Below are 25,231 nucleotides of genomic sequence, written 5' to 3'. Positions count from 1 at the left end.
ACTTCCTGCCAACTGCTGATGTTAACCTGTCTGCTGCTGTCTCACTTCCTCAGGTTGACCTGGAGGGAATGGCCGATTTAGCAAACATGCGGTGCACTCTCATGGAGAGGGTCCAGAGCATGATGGCCCTCTGCTGTGGCTATCGAAACACCTTCAGCCAGTATTCCTATCTCTATGTGGAAGACTGGAAGGAGATCCTAAGTCAGTTTCTGTTATATGGGCATGTCCTCACCCCTAAGGAGATTGAAGCTCATGTGGAAGATGGCATCCCAGAGAATCCTCCTCTCCTCTCTCAGTTTAAAGTGCAAATTGACTACTATGAAACTCTCTATGAAGAGGTGTGTAGGCTGGAGCCCATCAGGGTGTTTGACAACTGGATGAAAATTGATGTTCGGCCCTTTAAGACATCGCTGTTGAATATAATTAAGAAGTGGAGTCTCATGTTCAAACAGCATCTCGTGGACCACGTCACTCACAGGTAATACTGTTAGGTCAGACCAGATGGAGAGTCTGCGATCCAGTGCTGTGTAAGATGTAAAGAATTGCACAGAAGTAAGACTGGAAAATATAATTTATTTAGAAGGTAAATTAGAGAAAGAGAGAAGATTCACCTCCCCAAGGTAGGGAAGGGAACCAAGGCATAGATCACTTTTCCTTTGCCCTGTCCCTAGGGATCCCCCACAGTCAGAATCTTGACCTCCACCTCTACCAGGATCCTGTGGAGAGAACCAGTCTCTCCCTGTAGGGATTGCTGTGTTGGATGACAGATGACACTGCAAGGAAACAAACCTGACCCCTCCCTAGTATGATGCTGGTCTTGCTCAAAGCTGTAACTGCCTTGCTTTATGATCTGGAGCCATGGGCAGATGGACAAAGAAAATGACAAAATCCAAGGTTTTATCTATCTACAAATAAGCACCAAGAGATTTTGCAAGGCTAATGTCCTACCTCTCTAGATAATTCCAGGGAAGACTTGGGATGTTCTAAACAGGGCTTTCAAGATATTCCTCAAGAAGTAGCAGCTAGTTTTCCATTCATGAAAGCTTTTGCTTCCTGAGGATTTCAGAATCAGAAAAGAAAGAAAGAAAGAAAGAAACTGCTGGTGGGAAGTAGGACAATGGCAGATGACCCAAAATGGAGCACTGTGGAGGGGGACAACTGTTCTGTGGTCCCTTTTCATGGTATGTCTGGGAATCCAAGATATGGACACATGTTTTAAAATGTAGGTTTTGTTATTTAGGTACGGCAAGGCCACAGATCAGGAGGTGACTGCTATCAGAAAGAGAGGTTGTTACAGTTCCCAAGAGAAGGGTGCATGCCACTGCCGCACAGGGCCACACTGGGAAGCACCAGGATCAATCAGGAAGCAGGAGGAGAAGGTTGGGGAAATGTGGGCAAGAGCCTTTATTGTAGTTTCTATGGGAAGGATTAGGCAGGGCAGGGCAAGCAGGTTTAGGATTGATGAGTTTGAATAGTTTCAGCAACTCTAAGAAATAGGGCTTCTCCTAATTGCTTTAGGATGATTAGAGTAGGGAGATAGAGGCCCAGATTATGAGAGCCCAGAGGAGGGAATTGGACTCTATATTGGTTGGTTTGTGTATGAAAAATGTGCTTGCAGGTCAGCTATTGCTATCTTCAGGAATTGGCTAGCCCAGTCAGGTCAGTCTCTCCAGGGTCTGTAAGGCCCCAGATGCAAAAGGATCAAAAACACATGGTTGATACAGAGTATAATGACTGCACCTGCCGTGGACCAGGTAAGGGTTTAGAGGATCTAGCAATTAGTTTAATGGGATGAACACAGGGTGGAGCAGTTAGGAATTCTGAGTTTGTCTTTGAAGTCCTATTTCCTCATGTCTGAAAGAATACATTAAATAGTAGTACTGGATTCCTCTAAGGTGCCTTCCAACTTAATAGTCAATGATTCCACATATTGGCTACTTTGCTACACTTTAGGACAATGTTTTATGGTATTTTCAAGGATTAGATAAAATAGAAGTAATAAGAAAAATAAAAACTATTATTATCGAGTGTCTATTTTGTGCATTGTAATGATGTGATTTCCACTTTCACTTAATAGGTCAGAATGAATCTCACCTTGCCTTATATCTTATAAACTCCATGCCCTATCAGAAGTCCAACCTTCTTTTATCATCTAAATTCTCATCCCCATTCGGCTCTCACTGTGCTAATCTGACTCAACCCACACCCATGCCCTCACAAAGCCTTCCCTGTGCCCTTCCACTAGACCTCAGGATCTTTCAGCAGCACATGCCCATGGTTCCCTTCATCTTCTCTCATTACCATTTAGCCCTAACTGAAATTTGACTCTTCTCTGGGGACACTTTTTCCCTCCTGGCTTCCCAAGTAGAAGCTGATCTTTCTCCTCTGTTCTTCTTACCACTGAGCCTGGAGGTGGAGAAGGTATTGTTCTTCAGTGCTGCTTCCAGACCATTTCATCACCATCCTCCCTCAAAAACTTCAGCTCCACTGATGCGAATCCTATCAGACAGTACCGACTGCCACTCGTCCTTGCTGCCATCATCTACCAATCTCTCAGTCATTCTTCCTCATCATAGCAGATCTCATCATCTGACTCAGTCTTCCTTTCCCACTTTCCTCCAGTAGTCACCCTCTGTGACCCAACATCCACATAGAGTCTCCATGGCATCTGCCTCTTAATCTGTTGCCCTCTTGTCTGCCATACCTCTGCTACCTACTTCTATGTTGTGTTCTCAGTGGGGCGGAAGGAAATTTGGAGAAGTAATTGCTCTGGTTTCAAAAGCTCAGGTTGAAGCATTTCATTCCCTGACCACCACCTGGTATTTTTCCACCTCACTTACTTGGCAACACTGCTGCTCAGAATTCTTCAGACCCATCAGGATTTCCAATTCATTGACTCCCTCGCTTTCTCAGTGTCTGTCATCCTTGCTCCTGAATCCCTCCCATTCCCACTTTGTAAAACCCTGACTCTGTTTAAACTCAGTGCTCCACACCTGTGCCTAAGCAATTCAATTCTGATGAAGCAAAATCAAACCATTCTTCTGACCAACCCTACATTCAATTTATGAACATAAAATCCAGATAGGCTCTTCATATTTTCCTAGATACTACCCAACTCTCCCCCAGACTTTTATTTTCTCTCTCCCCAAGCTTCAAATATCCTTTTTGTTCTTATGACCTTGCTTCTCATTTCACGGAGAAATGAGAAGCAATCTTAAGAGAACTAACTCACCTTTCCACCAACAAATCTACCAGTCTATCTGCATTTGAAGCCATACATTCAATTACTTTGCCTGTGGCAATAGATCAACTGTCCTTGCTTTTCTAAGTTGAAATTCTTTTCTCATACCTTAGGACTTACCTCCTTAAATATTTCCTATCTCCAATATGATTAATTTTTCCCTTATAACTTAGTAACAACATGTGAATGTATTGTCATACTGCCACATTAACACAAAAGAAAGGAGCAAGGTACCACAAGTCCTTCCAGCTACAACGTAATTTTTGTGTGCCTTTTTTTACAGGAAAATTCCTCAAAAGTTGTATTTATACTTGATGTCTTTACTTTTTCTCCTCCCATTATCTATCTACAAAAAGTTTTATTATTAAATTTAACATATGTATATTTAGATAAAAATATTGAAAAATACTTGCATTTACATTATCTAACCAAGAAACAGAACATTGGCTATATTTTTTAATTCTCTTATTTACTCTCCTTGATCAAATCCCTCTCCCTCCCTGCAAGATGTTACTCCTACCCTAAATGTGATATTGTCCTGTCTATGCTTTTCTTAATGACTCAGTGAGTATATGTATACATACATCACACATATAAACACATCACATATATAAATATACATATATGTACACACGTGTGGCTACACATATGTATACATATATGTAGATGTGCATTAAAATTTTATAAAAATGAAACAATATTGTATGTTATGTATTTTCCTGTATCCTGTTTCTTTCACTCAGCATTATGTTTGAGCTTTATCCATTTGAGAGTATAGCAATAGTTCATTCATTTTCACTACTGTAGAGCATTCCATTAGATGAATATACAATAACTTGTCTGTTCATTCTATGGTTGATGAACATCTAGGCTGTTTCCAGTTGTTTTGCTGATATCAACAATGTTGTTATGAGTACTCTTATACATGTATCATGGAATAGATGGGAAAGCATTCCTCTAGGATACATACCTAAAAGCAGAATAGCTATGTCAAAGAGTACACATATGATGCCAAACTCTCCAAGGCAGAGACAGCCATGCCTGAAAGATCCTGTAATCTAACATCCTCAACACCTTTGGGTACTGACAATCTGTTTAATCCTGGTTACTCTGGTAGGAATGTGGTGGTATCTCGTTAGGTAAATATTTTGCATTACTCTAAGTGTGCATAAGGTGGCTCATCTTTTTATGTTTTTGGTGAGTTATTATGTTTCTTTTACTGTGCCTATTCATATCTGTTGCCCATTTTTCCATTGGACTTGTTTTTTTTTGTTTTTTTTTTGATATTCAAGAATTACTTATTCTATATCTAGTCCTTTGCCTTGGTAGTCTTGCAAATATACTATACCATTTTTTGGCCTGCCTTTTCGCTCCATTTATGGTTTATTTTGATGAACAGTTCTTAATTTCATGGTGGCCAAATGTGTCCAATTATTCCCTTATGTTGTTCTTTTTGGCTGTTGAATAAATTCTGTTTTGTCCTGAGATCCTAATGATACTCGTCTATATTCTTTTCTAAAAGTTTTTAAATTTTATCTTTCACATTAAGTAGTCCCTTGTCTATCACTGCATGAGTATAAAGAAGTCCAAATTACTATAACTTTGTAATAAATCTTGATATCTGGCAAGGCAAGTCTCCACCTGTTTTATTTTCATCAAGAATGTCTCAGTAATTCTTGGCCCTCACTATTTTATATAAATTTTAATCATCAGTTTATAGGATCAAAAGTCTGTTGAATTTTTTATTATATTTCCAGTGACTATAGATCAATTCTAGTAGAATTGTCATTTTTATAGTATTGAGTATTCCTGTCCAAGAACATGTTATCTCTTCACTTATTTACATTCTTTTTTGTATCTGTCAGTGAAATTTTGTAATCGTTGCCTTTATAATAATTTGCATGTCTTTGTTAAGATTTATTCCTCAGCCGGGCTCAGTGGCTCAGCCTGTAATCCCGCGCCTTTGGGAGGCTGAGGTGAGTGGATTGCCTGAGCCCGCGGGTTCGAGACCCGCCTGGACAGCGAGACCTCATCTCTACAATAAATCAAAAAATCAGCCAGGCGTGGTAGCGCATGCCTGTAATTCCGTCTACTTGGAAGGCTGAGGCGGAAGAATCGCCGGAGCCCAGCAGGTCGAGGCTGCGGTGGCCTGGAGCAGCCACTGCACTCCAGTCTGGGCGACAGAGTGAGACTCCAACTCAAAAAAAAAAGATTTATTCCTCAATAGTTTTTTTTGGTTCCTAGTAAGAATAATATTTTAAATTTATGTTTTCTGTGGAAATAGAATTGATTTTCATATATTGATTTTGTATCCAGCAACTCTTCTAAATTAACTTATTAATTCTAATAATTTATCTTTATATTCTATTCTTTGGGGTTTTCTATATACATAGTTATCATCTACAAATTTATGATAGCTTTGTTTCTTCCTTCTCAATCTTTATGCATTTTATCTCTATTTCTTATCCTACCACAGTGGCTAGGACTTCCAATGTTTAGTAAAAATGATGATAACATACATCTTTGTCTTGTTCCTGATCGCAAAGATGATGTCTTGTTCCTGATCGCAAAGATGATGCTTTCAGCATTTCACTGATGAGTATATTTGTTATGAGTTTTTTGTGGGTTCTGTTCATCTGATTTAAAAAGTTCCCTCATATTTCTAGTTTGTTAAGAGTATTTAGCATAAATGGATGTAACATTTTTATCAAGTTGTTTTTCTAAGTCCATTAAGATAGTTCTGGTTTTTCTCTTAAAATATTAAAGTGGTGAATATATTATTTGATTTCTAATATTAAAATAACCTAGCCTTACTGATATATATCCAACACAAAGCATTATCTTTTCCAGTATATACACTGGTTGATTTTATTTGCAAATATTTTGCTTAGCATTGCCGTACCTATGTTTGTGATTGAGATTGACTTTGTTTTCCTTTTTTATGCTGTTTGCATCTGATTTTAGTTTTGTGATTTTGCTAGCTTTATGAAACAAGAAGTAATCCTTCTTGTTTATTTTCTGGAAGAGTTTATGTCATCTTGAAATTCTCTGATCCTTAAATATTTTATTCAAATCTCCTATTGAGCCATCTGGGCTTGGGATTTTCTTTGTAAGAAGACTTTAACCTATAATTTCTTTAATGAATATAGGGATATTGGAGTTTTTTATTCCTTAGTAAGTGACTGTGAGTGTTATATTTTCCAGGAATGTATCTATCTCATGTAAATCTTCAAATTATTGTCATAGAAGTTATAATATTCTCTTACCTGTTCAATATCTACAAAGTTGGTAGTATGCCTCTCTTTTTATTTCTATTAATGTTTATTTGTGGTTTCTGCTTACCTTTCCTGATTTACAGAAACCTATCTTATAAACTCATTGGTCTTATTTGTTATAGTTTTATTTTTACTTCAATAATTTATTGGTTTATGTTTATTATTTCCTTTTACTACTTCCTTTGGATTTATTTTCTGTTTGTTTGTCCAACTTTAGATTCTTTGATTATTAATTTTGAATATTCTGTCTCTTTGAATGCTATCATCTAAGTTATTATTTCCTTTCTAAGTACAACTGTACCATCATCTCACCAGTTCTAATATGTAATATTTTCATTATAATTTAGTTTGGAATATTTTTAATAATCACTAAAATGAATATTAATCCATTAACAGGGTTTCGATTTTCTTAATATCCAAACATGGGGTTTTTCTGGTTGTGCTTCTCTTATTAATTTCCATCTTAATCACACTGTGGTCATGAGAATGGAATATATGTACTAACAAGTTCTGGAATGTATTGAAGTTTGCTTTATTCACTATAGTATAGTTAATTTTTATAAATGTTCTGGGCACATTTGAAAATAATGCGTATCCTATAACTACACATTAGTATTGAAATGGATGTAATATTGTGTATGCATATTTGATCAAGCTTATGAATTGCTCTATTCAAATCTCTTGTATCCTCACTGCCTTTTCAAAATCTGCGTAATTTATCAGTTATTGAGATAATTGTGTTTAAAATTGTCTGCTTTGATGGTGTATTATCAATTTCTCCTTGTAATTCTCTAACTTTTTGTTTTATATATTTTAAGGTTAAGAAATGGGCATATAAACTTTAACTTTTTTTATATCTTCCTGGGAGATTTTGCCTTTAACCAAACTTTATTATATATTATATATCGTGTGTGTGTGTGTGTGTGTGTGTGTGTGTGTGTGTGTGTGTTTTGAGTCAAGGTCTTACTCTGTCACCCAAACTAGAGTGCAGTGGCATTATCACAGCTCATAGCAGCCTCAAACTCCTGGGCTCAAGCAGTCCTCCTGCCTCAGTCCCCTAAGTAGCTGGGACTACAGGCATGCACCACCACACCTGGTTAATATTTTGAATTTTTGTAGACATGGTATCTCAGTATGTTGCCTAGCTGGTCATGAACTCCTGGACTCAAACAATCCTCTGACTTCAGCCCCCAAAAGTGCTGGAATTTCAAGTGTGAGCCACTATGCCCTCCTGTCTGGTCTTATATTTATATAAATAAACAAATTTTTCTTTGTGTGATATTTGCCTGGTGTATCTCTTTTTATCCTTTGGCTTTTAACCTTACTGTCTCTTTATATTAGGAGGTATTTTAATAATTGGCATATAACTGAATTTTTTTTAATCCACTTTAACAATATGTATCTTTTAACTGGAGGGCTTTGCTCTTCACATTTTTGTGCTATATTAGAATTTAATTTTACCATTTTATTATGCACATTTTATTATTAATTCTTTTTCTTTTTTCTTCAGTTCTTGCTTGTTTTGGGTGGAATTTTTTAATGCCTTTTTATTTTTTGTTTTCTGTATTCTATTTTTTTCTCTGCTAGTTTGAATGTCATATTCTACTGTCTTAGTGATTACCATTTCTATTTTAATATGCATCCTTAAAATGAATAAATTTGTCAGTATTTTTACTGTCCTCACAATCAATACAAAGACTTTAGTAGAATAGTTTGGTCTCAATTGTCTATCCATCAAATGATATTCTATTATTCTATCATTCCTAGTAAGTTAGATTGATCTCTACTATTTATTTAAACTCCGAAATTACACTTTAAAAAAAATATTTATACACTCTATGTTCACTTAGATTTACCAAGATATTTACCAATATTTTTGCTTATTGCGTCTTTCTACATTAAAGACCTGCTACTGAGGTATATCCATTAGATGTTCATTTAGTAAAGGTCTGTTGATGGAACTCTCATTCTTTCTCTGTCTGAAATGTGTTTATTTTGCACTTGTTCTTGGAAACAAAAGTAGTTTTGTGGAAAAGGAAAGCTTAGGATAGCACAAATTTTCTCAGATTTTTAAAAATATTTTTCCATTGTGTCCTGGCTTCCATTTTTTGCTACCGAGTAGTCAGTCATCAGTCAAGTTGTTTTTTGTTTGGTTTGGTTTCGGAAGAAATCTATCTTTGCTCTGAAGCTAATTTTATTTTATTATTTTTTTTTGGTAGTTTACAGTTACCAAAATGCATATTGAAGTGCCTATGTGAGGGTTTCTTTATATTCATTCTGTCTGGGTTGTGTTGGGCTTTTTGGATCTTACATTTAGTATCTTTCAGAAACTCAAGAAAATTCTCAGCCAGATTTTCCTCAAATATTGTTGCTTATTCATTCTATCTGTTATGACTTTTGGAGATCTTAGTATACTTATGTGAGATCTTGTCATTATCTCCTATATCTTTTAATAATTTGTATATTTTCCATTTTTTGTCAGTCTACACTGTAGTTCAGATAACTTTGCCACATCTTTTATACAGCAATCTAATTCCTTTTGAGTTTTCTCTAAATCTCCAGTTTAAGTCACTTATTGTAATTTTAATTATATTTTTCATTTTTAGACCTTCTACTTGGTTATCTTACAATTTTGCTTGCTTGTTTTTATGCTCTCTTGTCCTTTTCTTAAATGTTGAACCTTATCTTTTATTTATTTCTTTTTTCAGGTTATTTCTTTTTTCATTTATTAGATGATGATCTTAAGACAACTTGATTTGTCAATTTAAAAATGATTTGTTTCTTCATGCCGTTTATTAAAGGTGAAATAAAGACCTACAGAAAAGTCTTAGCTTCTTTTTTTCTGAAATTTCCCATCAATATAGCATAGTATGATCATTTTTGCATTGCTTAAACACATATTGGAAGCTTTTTCTGTGCTTCTCTGCACAAAGTAATACTATAATGCTCATGTTATTCACTTCAGTACATTTTGACACATTTCTAAATCCATCATTCAATGCAAAGGTCTACACATTATCATGGAGTTTGTGTTTAAAAAATCTTTGAAATTTCCTCTGCTCTTGACTCTCTGTTACAATGCTGAATGTACAGTTGAACAAAAAGGGCAAGGTGGGTCAGTGACAGGGAAAGTGACCCATTAAGACTGCAGGAGCTTATCTATGCTTCTGAAGGCCGATTCCTAAAGAAAACATTTCTGTATAAACAGAATATCATGCTTAAAAGAAATTTGGTTTTTTTAGTCAATCTCGAATTGATGTTCCAGAAATTACAAAGAAGCCACTTTCTACTGCTCTGTGGGACAGATACAAGGAAGCATTGGGCCTAAGCAAGAACTCTTTTGTCTTTTAAATATATTAAATATTGTAATTTTATGTTTTGCATATATCATTGAATCCCACTATCTAAAATATTCATAGGTTTAATTTCACTGTATCTGCTAACTCCCACTCATGGTGACATTTTTCCTTGTGGATTTTATGATTTTTGATTGTAAAATCACATTTTTTTAGAATTTCACCTGTGGGTAATCCTTTGAGGACTGACTTCTAGTTGCATTTCTCCAGGAAGAATGTGCATTTGTTTCTGTCAGTCATCAGGGATTCTACCAACCTTGAACCACTTGGACTGTACCCTACAGTAGTCTACTACTGCCAATGTCAAGATAGGCATGTTTTCATACTATCCCATTCTGCACAGCATACTTATTTTTTGCTTATACTTATAGTGTCCCAACTTTACATGCAGCCTCCTACTATCCTCCTCACTTTGTGTGGACCCTAGGCTTAATCACCTATCCTTCACTTCCCATACATCAATCAAAATAGAAGCTCAGGGTCCTCCAAGATTTGGTACAAACTATCATATGGAAACCCACTTTGGACTTTGCTTACCTCCCATGGTTCTTGCTTTCACTGCATTTTCAGCATCCAGAGATTCTTTATTTCATTCCACCTTAGGGTGATGAATTTTTTTAATGATTTTGTAATATTTTTTAAAGTTTTTCAGTTGTTTTATCAGAAGGATTACTCATTTTATTGTGTACACCATACAGTGAGAAATATAAGTTTAACATTCTCTGATTTATTTTCAATCCAGGCTTTTATTAAATCATTCCATTGAAGCCATTCTGTCAGGCTTACCAGTGACTTTCTTATGGGCTAATCCAATGGTAGCTATTGGTCTTCCTCTTACTTTTCCCTCTCAGCAGTGTTGAGCACAACTGATCTTCCCACCTTCCCAAAAATATTCTTCATGTGGCTTTCAGGATTCCTCACTTTTCTTGTTTTCCTTCTATCTCACTGACTATCTTGGTCTTCTTTTCTGGACTCATCTCGTCTTCTAGGCCTCAAAGTATACTAAAATTCTCGAAGCCACAATCCTGGACTTTCTTCCCTATCTACATGCACTTTTTAGGTGGTACCCAGTCCAATGCTTTAAAAACATCTGTGTGCTGATAACTACCAAATGTGTATGTTAAGTCCCATCTCTCAGGAACTCCAGCCTTAGATTCATCTGTCTAATAAATAGCTCTCTTGGATGTCTAATGTTTGTGAGACATTGCAAACCTAAAATGTTTAAGACCTATTCCTCTCCCTTCCCACACCAAAAACAAATTAATAATAATAACCTTCTCCAATTCTTCCTCACCTTTTACTCTGTTGATAGGAGTCATTATTGATTTATCTCTTTCTCACCCAATTCGTCAATAGATCCTGTTTTCTCCACATGAAAAATTATCTTGACTCCGATCACTTCTCATGTCCATCATCCAGGTCAAAGTCAACAACTCTGTCTCCTAAACATCCACAATAGTCCCTAACTGCTCTCCTATTCCCATTCTTGTCTCCCCTGCAACAATGCCACAATTACCAGCAACACTACCTCCAGCTGAAATCCTTACCTCTCCAGACCCAGATCTTTCTGACAATATAAATAAGATCATGCATTCTCATACTTAGAATCCTCATACTTAGAATCAAATCTGGACTTCTTACCATGGCCAATAAGATTCACACTATCTGGCCCTTCATTAAATCCTCTGACTACTTCTGGCTACATGCTTCCTCCTATTCACCTTATGCTTCTGCCACCCTTTCTTTTTCTCCTTTTCTCAAACAAACCAAACTTTATTCAACCCCAGTGCCTTTGTTCATTCTGTTCCCTCTATTTGGAATGCTCCTCTCCCATTTCTTTCTGTGACTTTTTCCTTTGTGTTATTTAATTTTCTGCTCAATATCAAAAAGTCATCACTGAGCACTCCATAGAAAATTGTATTATCTTTTTCATTGACATGTATTGCTACATGAAACTATGCCATGAATTTCATTGATTTGTTTTTTTGTGTATTTTTTTTCCACTTGAATATAAGCTTCATAAGGTCAGAGTCTTGTTTAGCTTGCCATTCTAGACCCAGGACCTGGAGTCATGCTAGGGCTCATAATAGATGCTCAGTAAATATGTGTTGGATTAAAAAATGAATTTCATTGAACTCTCACAAAAACCAGGGAGAACCATGACTTTTCCAATTTAATAGGTTAGGAAACTGAGGCTCAACAATGTTCAGTGGCTTCACCGTGATCACATATCTAATAAGTGTCAAAGTCAGACTCAACTGTGTGACTTTAGAGGCCATGACATCTTTTATTTTTGTTTTATTATTTAACTTTTCACTTTGAAATAATTTCAGATTTAACAAAAAAGAATTACAAAAATAGTACAAAGAGTTCCCTTTTACTCTTCATCCAGCTTTCCCCGTGGTAACATCTTGTATAGCTGAAGTGCAATGATCAAGACTCAGGAGGTTAATACTGATGTAGAACTAGTAACTAATCTAAAGACCTTCTTAAAACTTCACCAGTTGTCCCAATAATTTTTTTCTGATCCAGGATCACACCTTACATTTAGATGTCATGTGTCCTCCAGAGTCCCCTCCATCATGGGAGAGGTCTCAGTCTTTGCCTTTTATAACCTTGACACTTGTGCCAAAGGCCATATTCTCATCATCAGGATACAATCCACACAGAGTGCTTAGCAATTCTTTCTTGCCATTTACTTCATCGCCAGGAGTCAATTGGCAATTGGCAAGGGAATTTTCTAGTTCCCTTACATCTCTCACTCCATCCATCAGTGGGTCCTGTTGGCTCTACATGCAAAATTATCTTGTCTGTGACCACTTCTCATGTCCGCCATCTGGGTCAGAGCCAACTTCTACCAATGCTAGGCACATGGTAAGATTTCCATGATAATAGATATTATTGTTAGAATAATAAATATTTTTTTAAGGAGTAAAATGAGAATGGCTCCTCATATTCTGTTTGCGTTGATTAGTTTGGCCGACCTTGAAGTATTTATAAAGAACAGTGAGAGTGGCTTGCTCAAGAAAGTCGAAAAAGGAGATTTCAAAGGATTGGTTGAGATTATGGGACACCTTTTGGCTGTCAAAGAACGACAGAGCTGCACTGATGAGATGTTTGAGCCATTAAAACAAACTATTGAATTGCTGAAGACCTATGAACAAGAATTGCCAGAAATAGTGTTTAAGCAGCTGGAGGTGAGTGCATTTATGCATTCCTTACAAAACAAATAAAGGAACTTCAGAATGGGGAGAGGTGGGATGCAGTAAACGAAAAACAAAGCTTGGTGCTAACTCAAGGTCCATGCCTTGGGACTGTAATATGTGGTGTATGTGCAATGTCTAGCACATTCAACTCAATGAATATGGAAGAATGTAATTCTGGAGATATATGGAGAATTAAAATGCATAAAGAATTTTTTTCCAGAACTAAAGACGAGCCCACTTTTTGTTTCAGAGGGCAAAAAAAAGCAGGTCTGAAAGATATTATGATGGTCTAAGAGGAAATGTGGGGCATGAAGGAAAGTGACCAAGCACTTCTGAGAACATAGAAAAGAAAAGATTAAATATAGAAATAGTAGAAACCATGGGACCTGAATATTGTAGAAATATCTTGCCTTTAAGAAAAATCTAGAAGCTTCTGGTGTTCTAAATTGTCATAGAGTTAGAGGGGTTAGAGGGTTAGAGGTTGAGGGCAAGAAGGTTAGTGTTGAATGAGCAGTAGGTTATGGTCAACAGAGTGGGAAGCCAAGGAGGGAAATAAAGGAAGAGTGAGTAGAGAGGAGATTGTAGAGAATGGTCAGGTGACACCACTACATGATAGTACAACCTTGTAGCATAGATGAAAGCATCTGGATTCTGTCCAGCTTCAGTACTATGGGAAAGGAGGTAGCACCTTGGGGGTCTGACCACACTGAGGTCTCCTTTGCAGGAGCTTCCTGAAAAATGGAGCAACACAAAAAAGATGGCTATCATTGTGAGACAGCAGGTGGCCCCACTGCAGGCAAATGAAGTGACAATTCTCCGCCAGAAGTGCACAGCCTTTGATGTTGAACAGCAGCAATTCTGGGAGCGATTCCGCAAAGAAGCCCCCTTCAGGTATGAATCAAAGTTCCCTTTCTTTAAACATTGCAGAGTGTGAATCATGGGTGATAAGTGTGAATATTCTTCCAGTGAATCTTCCCTTCCATTTAGGTCCTTGGGTTAGAACACAATGTTAATTTGGGCAGAGTCCTATCCTGACCCATATGGAGTGACCAAAGATTGTAAAAAAAAACCTTGCCTTAAAGAAAAATCTAGAAACTTCTTGTATTTCCAAGTTTATAAAGGGATTGCATATAGTAAAGTTTCTAGAATTTTCCTAAACCTTTAGCATCTGGGTTTTCACAGACTTATGTTCTTTTAATTTTAAAAAGTGACTGATAGAATTTTAAAATAATTTTGGAAGACATTTTGGCAGCCTAAAGGAAGGATTTAGGTGAAGGTTTTCATTATGGGGTTTTCTCTCTGATTAGTAATGCTCAGACATCTCCTTGCTGGTTATTGCAGGTCTTTACATAAATTAAGCAACTCTAGGATGGGCAGCGCCATTCACATGTGCCCACATTGCACACACATTTGGGTTCCTTTCAAAGAGGCTTCCTCCCTTGTGGAGAAGTCTGTCAGTGTTCTGCTTCTAGTCCACTGCTCAGCATTAAGGGCTCTAGCCAGGAGGACAAGCTGGTTCTGAATGGTCCAATGTCTGCTAATGTGCCAGCTGGCTTGGGTGCCTGCCACCCCCTACTCTAGCTCTGTGATTTGCTTTCTGTTTTCCCAGACTGAGTTTCTTGCTAGGTCTCCTCTACAGTTTTGGATAGACAGACAAGAAAATCTTCAAACAGGAAAATGCCCTATGTATGGAGTGAGGAATCTTTTCATTTTCAAAGGCTAATTACTCACAGAAACATTGAAGCAACAAATCAAACAAAAAGTTGAAATATTATTGGAAGGAAATAAAACATAATGATTAAGTACATAGACTTGAGTTTCAGGCTGGAGTATAGTGGTGCTCCACTACAGTCTCGAACTCCTAGGCTCATGCTGTCCTCCTATCTCAGCCTCCTCAGTAGCTGGGACTACAGGTAACCTCATGTCTAGGGAAGCCCTTCTGTTGCGGACAGACTGGAATGGTTGCTCACTTAACTTGGTATGCCTGTTCTTACCATTCATTCATCAAACATTTATTAAGCCGTTGCCATCTTCCAAGCAACATGCTTGGAGCAAGAGAGTACAGATGAGTATGTTAAGAAGCAGGAAGGACAGGTGTGCAAAATAGACATAAGCTATAAATATATAAGACATATGACTCTAAAACTATGTGCTGCCATTTTACCTGCACCTTAGAAATACCTGGGGAGCTTTTAAAACTCCCGGCGTCCAGTCTGTTCTGCAGACCAACTAAATTAGGCTTTCTGGGGGTGAAATTCATGCATCAGTACTTTGAAAATCTTCCCCAGTGGTTCCAATGTGCAGTCAAGTTTGAGAACCACTATCCTAAAGGAAAGACTTCTTTCTTTTCCAACAGTCATGTCAGGACACATAACTCCAAGTGGGTCTGTATCTCTTTAGAATAATTGCCTTAGGAGTCATGCCCTTGTTCCAAAGAATCATTTGTTGCTTAAAACATTTGTGAAACTCCTTTGGGGATTATTCTTTCAGAGTCAGAGGCTTATATTTCTCCTTTGGGCATGCAGTTGAATTTTTGAAATTGAGTACTGATCACACAGAGCCAAACTTGGTAGGGGAGGTGGGCTCTCCAGCTTAGTAACACTACTTAGTGCTTACAACAACGCTAATGGCAGCAGCCATAAAAGTAATGACACTAATATGTTTGCATCCACTGGCTCAAGAAAACTTCAAAAAAAAATTCAGAGATGTTTGGAGAAATATCTTCCCAAAGAGACTTCTGAGACTTCTTGAAAGGGAAACAATATTGGTGTACTTTTGTATGTCTGTTAGAAATCTGGTATCCTTCCTTTACAGTCATGTGTATATTGATCAGCTCTTGGGTTTTTGTTTTATTTATTTTAATTTGGTAGCTGTGTTCCTTTTTCTTTCTTAGCAGTTGTATTGCTGGCTGTGAGGATATTGTTACTCTTAGCTGGGTCTTCCAAATTCACATCTGTTAATTTGACATGCAGATGAATCTTTGGAAGAGAATGCTTTGAAAAGAACTGCTCACAGCAGTGTGGGAAACCAAACGTTACTGCAATTTTGATGTATTTCTCTTCTTGTCAAGAAAAACATGAGAACTGGAATCATGAATTTATTGCTAAAGCATATCTTAGTGGGTGTCAACTCATGTGTTTTGTTTTGTTTCTTAGTTTGGTATGAGTGTTTAAAATTTTTAGGTATTGTGTGTGGCACATAAGTTTAATTCTGGTTTCTCCATTTTTAGGTTATTTATGAATTTCTAAATTGCAGACCCTGGTACATTTTTCTGTGAATGCAAGTTTGAGTTTAATTTTGGTTTCTTCACTTTTAGATCATTTATGAATTTCTAAATTGCAGACCCTGGTATGTTTCTCTGTGGATGCAAGTTTCTGTCCCTGATTAGGTTACATAGGTTAAGCTTAGCTTCTAATGTTCTTGTCTTTGAGGAGAGAGAAGAAAAAAATGAGTATCTCATTAAGCTCTTGCAGTCTGACAGGTGCTGTGTAAAGTCAAGTTGCTTGGGTCGAGGTTCTTCCTGTCCAAGTCAAATTTTAGTTTTTCCTTTAGTTCTTAACACTAAGCTATATCAGCATATGCCTAGTTGAGCTCTTACACATCACAGTAATTGGCTACCCCATCCTACTCAGATTCAAGAACTTTGTCTAACTCCTAAAACTGATGACCAATTCTCCCATTTGAATGAAAAGAATGCTGCATGCTCTAAAGACATTCTCTTGTTTGGTCATGACCTGGAGTGTAGTCTTTCTGATCTTAAGAAATGGTGCCATGTTGTACAATCTTCTTACCCATATCAAGATCAACGTAATCCAGAAGCAATCTACCCCTGTGGTTTTTGGAGCTTAATGGAGACTAGTAGTGTTTTCAGAGGGCAAACAGATTCCATGAATGGCTAGGAGAGCCTCCTTGAAGATACTCTCCTATTGGGTGCTGTCCTACATGACAACTAGAGAAAATAAGACTTTTTTCAAATAGCCCAATGCAGCAGGCGTGAGGGAGACAGGCCTTTGTGCTCTGTTTGTTCAGTGTCTGTTGTCTCTTCTACAGATGAAGAAAAGGGCAATATTAGTCATGAAACCTCTCAGGAATGTAACAATATCCTAAGACATGCCATTCATTCAGTTTGACCCTATTCTTCCAGTTAATCAAACTCATTCACATGATTTAGACTTCCATAGAGTAGATGAGTTAGCAAAGCATGATGTAGGTGCCAGGATTTTGAAATGATACACCTCTCCTGACCATAGGGATTTATAGCCTCAGGGACAATTTCAAAATTGAATAATAAGACATGTACACTGAGTGCCATTTTTAACCACTATTGGAGGACAGCTTACATGCCTTCTTCCCCCAGTAGAACGTGGTTCTTGTAATGGCAAGCAAGAACTATTGGGAAGTTAGAACTCTTAGCAGGAGTGGTCTGGGGAGAGTAGAAAGCAAGAATATTGTGGGCAAAGGAAACAGCACATACAAATGATCAAAAATGTAAGAAACAGCTGGACAACTGCTTATGTGTTTTCTTGGGATGCAGGAAGTGGGAGACTAGAACAGAGAGGGCCAAGTGATCGGGTTGTAACCATAATCAGTCATTAAGCAGTCTAAGTACGCAAACACCATAATCTAGATGTCATTTTCACGCTGCTGTGGATAACAGAATGGGTCAAGACAGGCACAAGACCAGGTCCTTGATGGGAGAGTTGTTATAATAACCCAGGGGGATGTGGTGAGTCCTGAACTGAAGCAGTGGCATAGGTGATGGAGAGGGGAGAATGGATTAGAGAAAGATTTAGGAGAGAGAACCAGAAAGATTGATTGAATATAGAAGATGGAGAGAGGAGGCCAATCAAGGATGACTTCCCATCTTCTATCTTGAATGCGTAGCTAGAAGGAAGTTCTGTCCCACAATTCACTGAGATGACTAGGCACAGAATGGGAAGAACTAGGGAACACAAGGTCAGGGTCAGACATGCTGAGTTTTATGATCTCTGATGGGGGGGAGTCAAGCAAAGGTGTATCACGGTTGATTTTGTATACAGATATGGTACTGAGTTTCACATTTACCAATGACCAACTTCCCAAGGGTCAATTTGAGTCATTTATCCCTTTCTCTCTCATGTCTGGGTCAGGTCTGAATCAGTCATTTTTCCAAGATCACATTCATGAGCACTATACTTTCATTTCTCTTAATTACAGTTTTATTAATTCAGATTTTCCAGGCATTTCTCTCTTAGAGTAATTATTAATTTTTATACTATAATTATTCTATTATTTTATATTTTCTTATTATTTCAATTTTAAAGACTCAGTTCACCCTTTCTCCTCCTATTACTTTCTTGTTCTTACACTGTATCATTCCCCCAGAGTTTAGAGAATGCCTTCAAGTTTATTAGGTACATGAATCAGGTCTATGAATATCCTGACAATTTGTACCAAAATTTTGAAATATTAAGAGAGCTACCTGTTCTCATGTCTGAAGGTTCCTTCCACACCTTAGGCCAGATTAGTTTTTATGTGTGCTCACCTACAGGGAAATGACTGCCCACAAATTTAATCCATAAACAAAAATCATGCCACAGGGAGGTGTTTGGAATAGGTTTAACAAATTGCTCACCTCTTACAAATATCTGAGAAATCAATATTGATTTGAAGATGTTGATAGATGCTGAAGAAATAATGGTTGCCAAGATAACTTATAATCTTTTGTGTATACCCCAAATACTCTAATAGCTCATAGCTTACCTAATAAGTTATTCTTGAATGTCATTCCATTAACAAACAGGATTTGGGCTTTCAGAATTTATCTGAATTTTAACTGAAACCAAGAGGCTAAATTCTCATTCTAAGCTGACTGTAGTCCAGATAAAAAGTAGAGCCTACACATACCTATGATTAGTCTTTGGAAATGAGGAATAAAGCAGAAGAGTCCCTCATGCTTGGTAATCTTTCCTGCTGGGCTACATGCCACAAGTATATTCCACTTCTTTCCTCTGGTCCTTTTTCCATCTCTCCTCTTAGAGGAGAAAGCTCCTTGCCTATAAAGACAAAGGGCCCTTCTTCAACTTTTGAGATTTCCAATCTCAGGTTCTGTTCTGAAAGACTTGGGAGCTGAAGAGCAGGGAAGACATGTAAGTGATATTCAGACTCATTGTCTTAAAATGTAAATCTACAACCACAGCACTTGAGACAAAACGATTTAGATGAACAATCGTGAATCAAACATAGCAAGCATGAAAGTTAATCTGACACTAATTTAATGGTATGCATAACTGTTATTGTGTTGCATGGTAATTAGGCCTAAGTGGTAAACAGTTCAGGTAAATGGCTTTAATTAGGATTACTTTCCATCTGTCAAGTCAAATATTTCTAAAGTCAACAGAGAGAAGGGGCAGATCAAGAAAACAAGTTTTGATGTCATTGTCTTCCTTTTCTCCTCCCTTCCATACCTCACCAGCCAACATGCACTCACATATGTGCATACACAGATATTAATAGAAACACACATAACAGATAGGCAGAAATGGCCAATTCTGTAGTCATTCATTTCCTCTCATCTTTCTTCTTGATGGTGAGCCTCATGATGTCCTGTTCTGATTTTAGAAGAACATATTATCTTCTCCTTAGGTTGTGGTATCACCAATATCTAGCCCTCCAAACCTACAGAAACAAGAAAATGCGAGCTTGGGGTTGGGAGGGAGGACACGGTGGTGTTAGAGGAGAAAAATGAAAGGTGCCTTGAACACTAGGGTTGTGAGTATCCCTGACCAAAGAAATGCCATCTGGCCATGTGGGTTCCTTCACAGGTAGGGGTCTTACAATGGGACAAACACTATGCCAGGAATGCATGTCTTGAAGGGTGACAGCATAAGGCCTGTCAAAACTTGAGAGGATCAGGACCAGTCTTATGGATGTGTGCCATAAGCACTGGAGAGAAGAGAATGAGAAAACACTAACTGAGAAACTAAATATTGTTTTGAAGGAGTACAATGCAGAGCTAGAGGTTGCCCCAGGATGTAGATGGAAGTAGGCCAGAGAAGGGTGAAAGTCAGGAAGATCAGGGACAGCTTGAAGGAACAAGCCAGACTCGAGGCACACAGTAAAAAAAAAGCAGTCACGACAATATAGTGCTTTGGTGAGGGCTTTGCACCCAGTCTTCACGGCCACTCAACATGGCTCTCCAACATGGAGAGCTATTGTCTGAAGCTGATTCAGGCACCAGCGTGAGCTTCACCATGGATGAGGACACCACTCTGGTATGCAGGAGTCACTTGGGGTTTCTCCCTGGGTTCCATCCCCAGTGATTCTAATTTAATTGTTCTGGGGGGCAGTCTGGGTATGGGGATCTTTCAAAGCTTTCAGAAGATCCTAAATATGCAGCTGGTGCTGAAAGGTGCTGCCCCAGAGTGAGCAATGTCAGTGTCAGGGTTGGACTTCTAAGTGCCAGTTCTCCCACCTGAAGACCCCCTGCCACTAGCTTCCTGGAAGGGGCTTTGGCTTTCCAGCTTCTGCTATAATATGACAGTGCTCTTTTTTGTCAAGTGACTCCCAGAAGCCAGCAGCTAACAGAAGGGCGGAGTCTAAAGGAGGCTTGAATAAGGGAGTATTCCCCTCTATACCTAAATGAGGAAGACATAAGCATAATGTTCCTCTTGAATGGCCCTTCCTCCAGTGCCCACTTCACCCCAACATATCCTGCATGTCTTTTCTTCCCAGGATTAGAGACTTTGGTAAAAGCCACTGCTTTTTCCTAGAATACTAAGATTGTAAAGATTTCAGCTGGTTGTTACCTTAGTGACTCTAGGGGATGGGCTGTACTTACAAAGGGAACACATTGTGTTTTGTAGGTTTAATAGCATTAATGCTTATCAAATGCTGGATGTCAGGCACATCGAGATCCAGCAGATGGAGTCCACTATGGCCTCCATTTCTGAGTCCGCAAACTTATTTGAGGTCAATGTTCCTGACTACAAGCAGCTGAAGCAATGCAGGAAGGAGGTCTGTCAGCTGAAGGAGCTCTGGGACACCATTGGAATGGTGAACTCCAGCATCTATGCCTGGGAGACCACCCTGTGGAGGGATATCAATGTGGAAACCATGGACTTGGAGTGCAAGCAGTTTGCCCGGCACATTCGAAATCTGGACAAGGAGGTCAGGGCCTGGGATGCATTCTCAGGCTTAGAAAACACTGTGCGGAACACCTTGACCTCCCTAAGGGCAATAGCTGAGCTGCAGAACCCAGCCATCCGGGAGCGGCATTGGAGGCAGCTGATGCAGGCCACTGGGGTGAGCTTCAGAATGGACAAGGACACCACTCTAGCACATCTCCTGCAGCTACAGCTGCACCACTTCGAGGACGAGGTTCGGGGCATTGTAGACAAAGCCGTGAAAGAGATGGGTATGGAGAAAACCTTAAAGGAGCTGGAGACCACCTGGGCTGGCATGGAATTCCACTATGAGCCCCACCCACAGACGAATGTCCCCTTGCTGCAGTCTGACGAAGACCTCATAGAGATTCTAGAGGATAATCAAGTTCAACTTCAGAACCTAGTGATGTCCAAGTATGTGGCTTTCTTCCTAGAAGAGGTGTCAACCTGGCAGAAGAAGCTGTCAACAGCTGATGCTATCATCTCCATCTGGTTTGAGGTGCAGCGAACTTGGACTCACCTTGAAAGTATATTCATTGGATCTGAAGATATCCGGGCTCAGCTACCACAGGTACCGGCTAGGAAATCCTGTTCTCTCTATTCTCTCACCCACATCAAAAGAGGATCGCCCAGTTCCTGTATGTTCTAGGCTCTTTCCTTTTCTGCCTCCCTGCTCTGGCTTTACTTAGGGCACCTCCCCCAAATACTGACCTTATCCTACCACCAAAAATCAGGCAGAGGAAAAGAGAGGAGGAGAAATGCACACCAATCAGTTCGTCCTTAGATGGGTAGAAAAAAGAGAGGAGAACCTTATTTTTTTTAAAAAAAGTGAACAGAAGAAAGGATATAAAAATATTAGCTACTACAGTTTGGGATGAGGCCCTCATGGGTTGCTTCTGGGATTATTAAAATGCAGGTAGCGACTGAAAATGAGCCTTTAAACCTCTGACCTGTGCCAGCACACCAAATACCAGTTGTCAACTAAATACCCAACAACAAACTGCCCTAAGATATGTGTCCTTTTCATTCTTACCTTCCCTGTGTTTGATTGCCCCTTCTAATTAGTCCTAATTAATGTGCCATTAACTTTCCCCTCTCTCAGTGGACTCTCATTCATTTTTAATTTTTTTTCCCCAGACTTCCTCTGTATCCCTTTAGTACAGCAAGTTCTTTGCTTACAAATTAGTTTGATTCCAAAATGTCATGAGCTGTTCAGGCCTTGTTTAGAAATTAAAGCACATTTCCCCAAAACATAGTTCTCCAGCTAATCCCACAAAAGCATATTTAGGGTAATAATGTAGATTAAAAGTTGTATATTTGCAATGAAAAATAACAGAAAATAATTCTGCTATAGCAGCTATAATTAAGCCAAATTGAATAAGCCAGTATTTATTTATCTCAAATGTCAGAGATTGAAGAAGGCCAGGTTTAATTATAAGGGAGTAAATACATAGGTAGAGATTTTTTTTAGAGACTTTTAGAGATGTTTGATAACTTTTAATTAAAAATATTGAAGAGTTTGTATCATTAATTTCTAAACAGTGCCACAGTTTTGTATACAAAATATGGAAATACATTATGTTCTCTGTATTAATGATACAACAGAAACAATTTCAAAACATAATACAGTTGGTCATAATCTTACACCCTAAGTAGTAATTATTTTCATTCATTGTGAATTTTTTCCAACTTTTCTTCACATATATGCATATTTTTATATAATTGCTTTCAGTGTAATTACAATTTTCTATACAGTTCTTTTCATTAGAACATTTATGCCACATACTTCTGATACTTCTACAACCTTGATACTGTTTCATTTTTAAGTGGAACAAAGTATCTCATTGATAAATAACAATTTACTTTACCTGGCTCTCTTGCTTTAAAATCTTCTTGGGAGAGAGGTGTGGATCACAGAGGGCGGGGACGGCTGGCCTGGTCCTGAGTCCTCACTCATATTACTTGCACCTGTGGAATCTTGGGTAAGCTACTTGACCTCTCAGTACCTTGGTTCCCTTATACATTAATTGGGACTAATACTAGTATCTACTCCAGAGAGTTTATCAAAACACCACACATAGCACATACCATTCTGATTGTTGTCCTGTAATAATAAAACTACAAACTCGTACTACGTGCCCAGTTCTGGGCTAAATCATTTCAATGATATTGCAAAGTGTGAGTATTTGGGGAAAATGATGACAACTAATTAATTTTGACATCAGAGGAGTACATTTGCTGAAGGAAAACATATTTGAGTTATACAAATTTTTCGTAGGGACCCAGGAAGAACATTTAACTTCATTATCTACTTGACTTAGAAATCCTGTTTTTATGACTTGGGGGTAGTCCCTGAAAACTTTTCCTGGGGTCTACAATATCAAACTGTCTTAATGATCATACAAATATGTCATTTGCCTTTTTTTGTTATCTTCCACAGGCATGCAGTGGGGTTCTCTATAGGTTGCGTGGTATGTGATATCACAGTAAATTGAATGCAGAAGCAGATATGAGAATACCACTGTCTCTTGTCAGACATTAAAGAAATTTGAAGAAAAGTGAAATGATGCCATCTTTTTATCTGTTATTTTTTGTTTTTGAAAAATATAATTACTTAAAACATGTTACCTATGTTAACATAATGGGCTTATTATTACTTTTAAATATACTAACACATATTTTTAAGATTTCTAAAAATCTTATCTTTACTCTCTAATACATAAAATATTGATATATATGATATTACCTACATAAACAGAAGCCCTTTGGATTCCTCAATAATTTTTTAAAAGTGTAAATGGGATCCAAGACAAAACTGTCTTGAGATTTGCTGTTTTGAGCTAAGAGTATTTCTTTCTTTGCATCTAATTTCTGTATTAGTCAACCCAGGAACGGGTTTCTGTTTCTGACTGGCTACATGAGAGAAACCTCTAGGAACTGGGCGGGGGGGGGGGGGGCGGTAAATAATTTTTTTTCACATTTTTATTTACAGGATTCTAAAAGGTTTGAAGGCATTGACTTAGACTTTAAAGAGCTAGCTTATGATGCTCAGAAAACTCCAAATGTAGTGGAAGCCACCAACAAATCAGGTCTTTATGAAAAACTGGAAGATATTCAAAGCAGGTGATGGTCCACTTCTTACCCCTTTTGTAATGAATAAGGCAATACTTCTTTCCTTCCTTCTGTCTCTGAGATTTTTACTGTATTTAACTGTCTGAGTGAGTGAATATGCGTGTCTGGATGTGTGTCTTTTGTTGCCTGTATATTTGGGTAATATGGAGTGTTATTAGGGGCATTCATGCTGATGTAAATGCATAAATGTTATATTTTCAAATATCCATAAGTAATTCTTGTGCTGATTTCTGCATATTTCCTATATACTGCATGTATTTTCATTTAGGTAATATAAAAGGGGATCTCTCCCCCCAAAAATGGAATTATTTTTTGGAGGGCAGGCCCCTTGTAGTATCGGCTTCCCCTGCTAGGCAAGTATTCTAGGAATCCATCAGCATCAGTGTACCAGCTAGCATATGAGAGGCTGCATTCAGCTTCAGTGATCTTTTTTTTTTTTTTTTTGAGATTCTTTTAACGCATTTGCCCATTTCATGATGAGTGATTTATGAGTGCACCTGCCAACACCGCACTGAGTGTTCAGCAGTTTTTGACCAAAAATGGTATAATGCTGATGCCCTACCCTCTGTATTTACCCAATCTCACCCTGAGTGACTTTTTTTTGTTTCCCCTGTTGAAAAAAATTTTCAAAGGGAAACATCTTGCCCATGTGGAAGAGGTGAAACAAAAAATGGCAGAAACACTAAAAAACATCAAAATTGGTGAGTTCAAAAACAGTTTTGAATAGTGAAAAAAGCATTTCAATAGGTGTATTGCATAAAACAGAGAGTACTTTGAAGGTGACTGAAGTTTAAACATATAAGAATATATACAAAATTTTCTATGAATAAATTCCAGGGTTTTTTTTACACACAAACCCCCCCCCCCCCCCCCCCCC

At 38.0% G+C, this 25,231-nt stretch overlaps 1 protein-coding gene across 1 annotated transcript in view; it reads left to right on the top strand.

Moving 5' to 3' along the window:
• Window positions 1-25,231, top strand: part of LOC103262320 (dynein heavy chain 9, axonemal-like) — a 99,930-nt gene that overhangs the window by 65,655 nt on the left and 9,044 nt on the right. The window contains exons 17-21 of the mRNA XM_008059934.2: window positions 54-478; window positions 12,847-13,069; window positions 13,803-13,969; window positions 20,923-21,793; window positions 24,215-24,345. Coding sequence (XP_008058125.2) covers window positions 54-478; window positions 12,847-13,069; window positions 13,803-13,969; window positions 20,923-21,793; window positions 24,215-24,345 — 1,817 coding nt within the window. The remainder of the gene's footprint in view (window positions 1-53; window positions 479-12,846; window positions 13,070-13,802; window positions 13,970-20,922; window positions 21,794-24,214; window positions 24,346-25,231) is intronic.

Source organism: Carlito syrichta, unplaced genomic scaffold (genome assembly GCF_000164805.1).
Source record: "Carlito syrichta isolate Samal-C Ts95f unplaced genomic scaffold, Tarsius_syrichta-2.0.1 Scaffold304447, whole genome shotgun sequence".
In the NCBI taxonomy this organism is placed as follows: Eukaryota; Metazoa; Chordata; class Mammalia; order Primates; family Tarsiidae; genus Carlito; species Carlito syrichta.
Note: the sequence above shows the minus strand (reverse complement) of the source record. Positions and strands in the feature narration are given on the sequence as shown.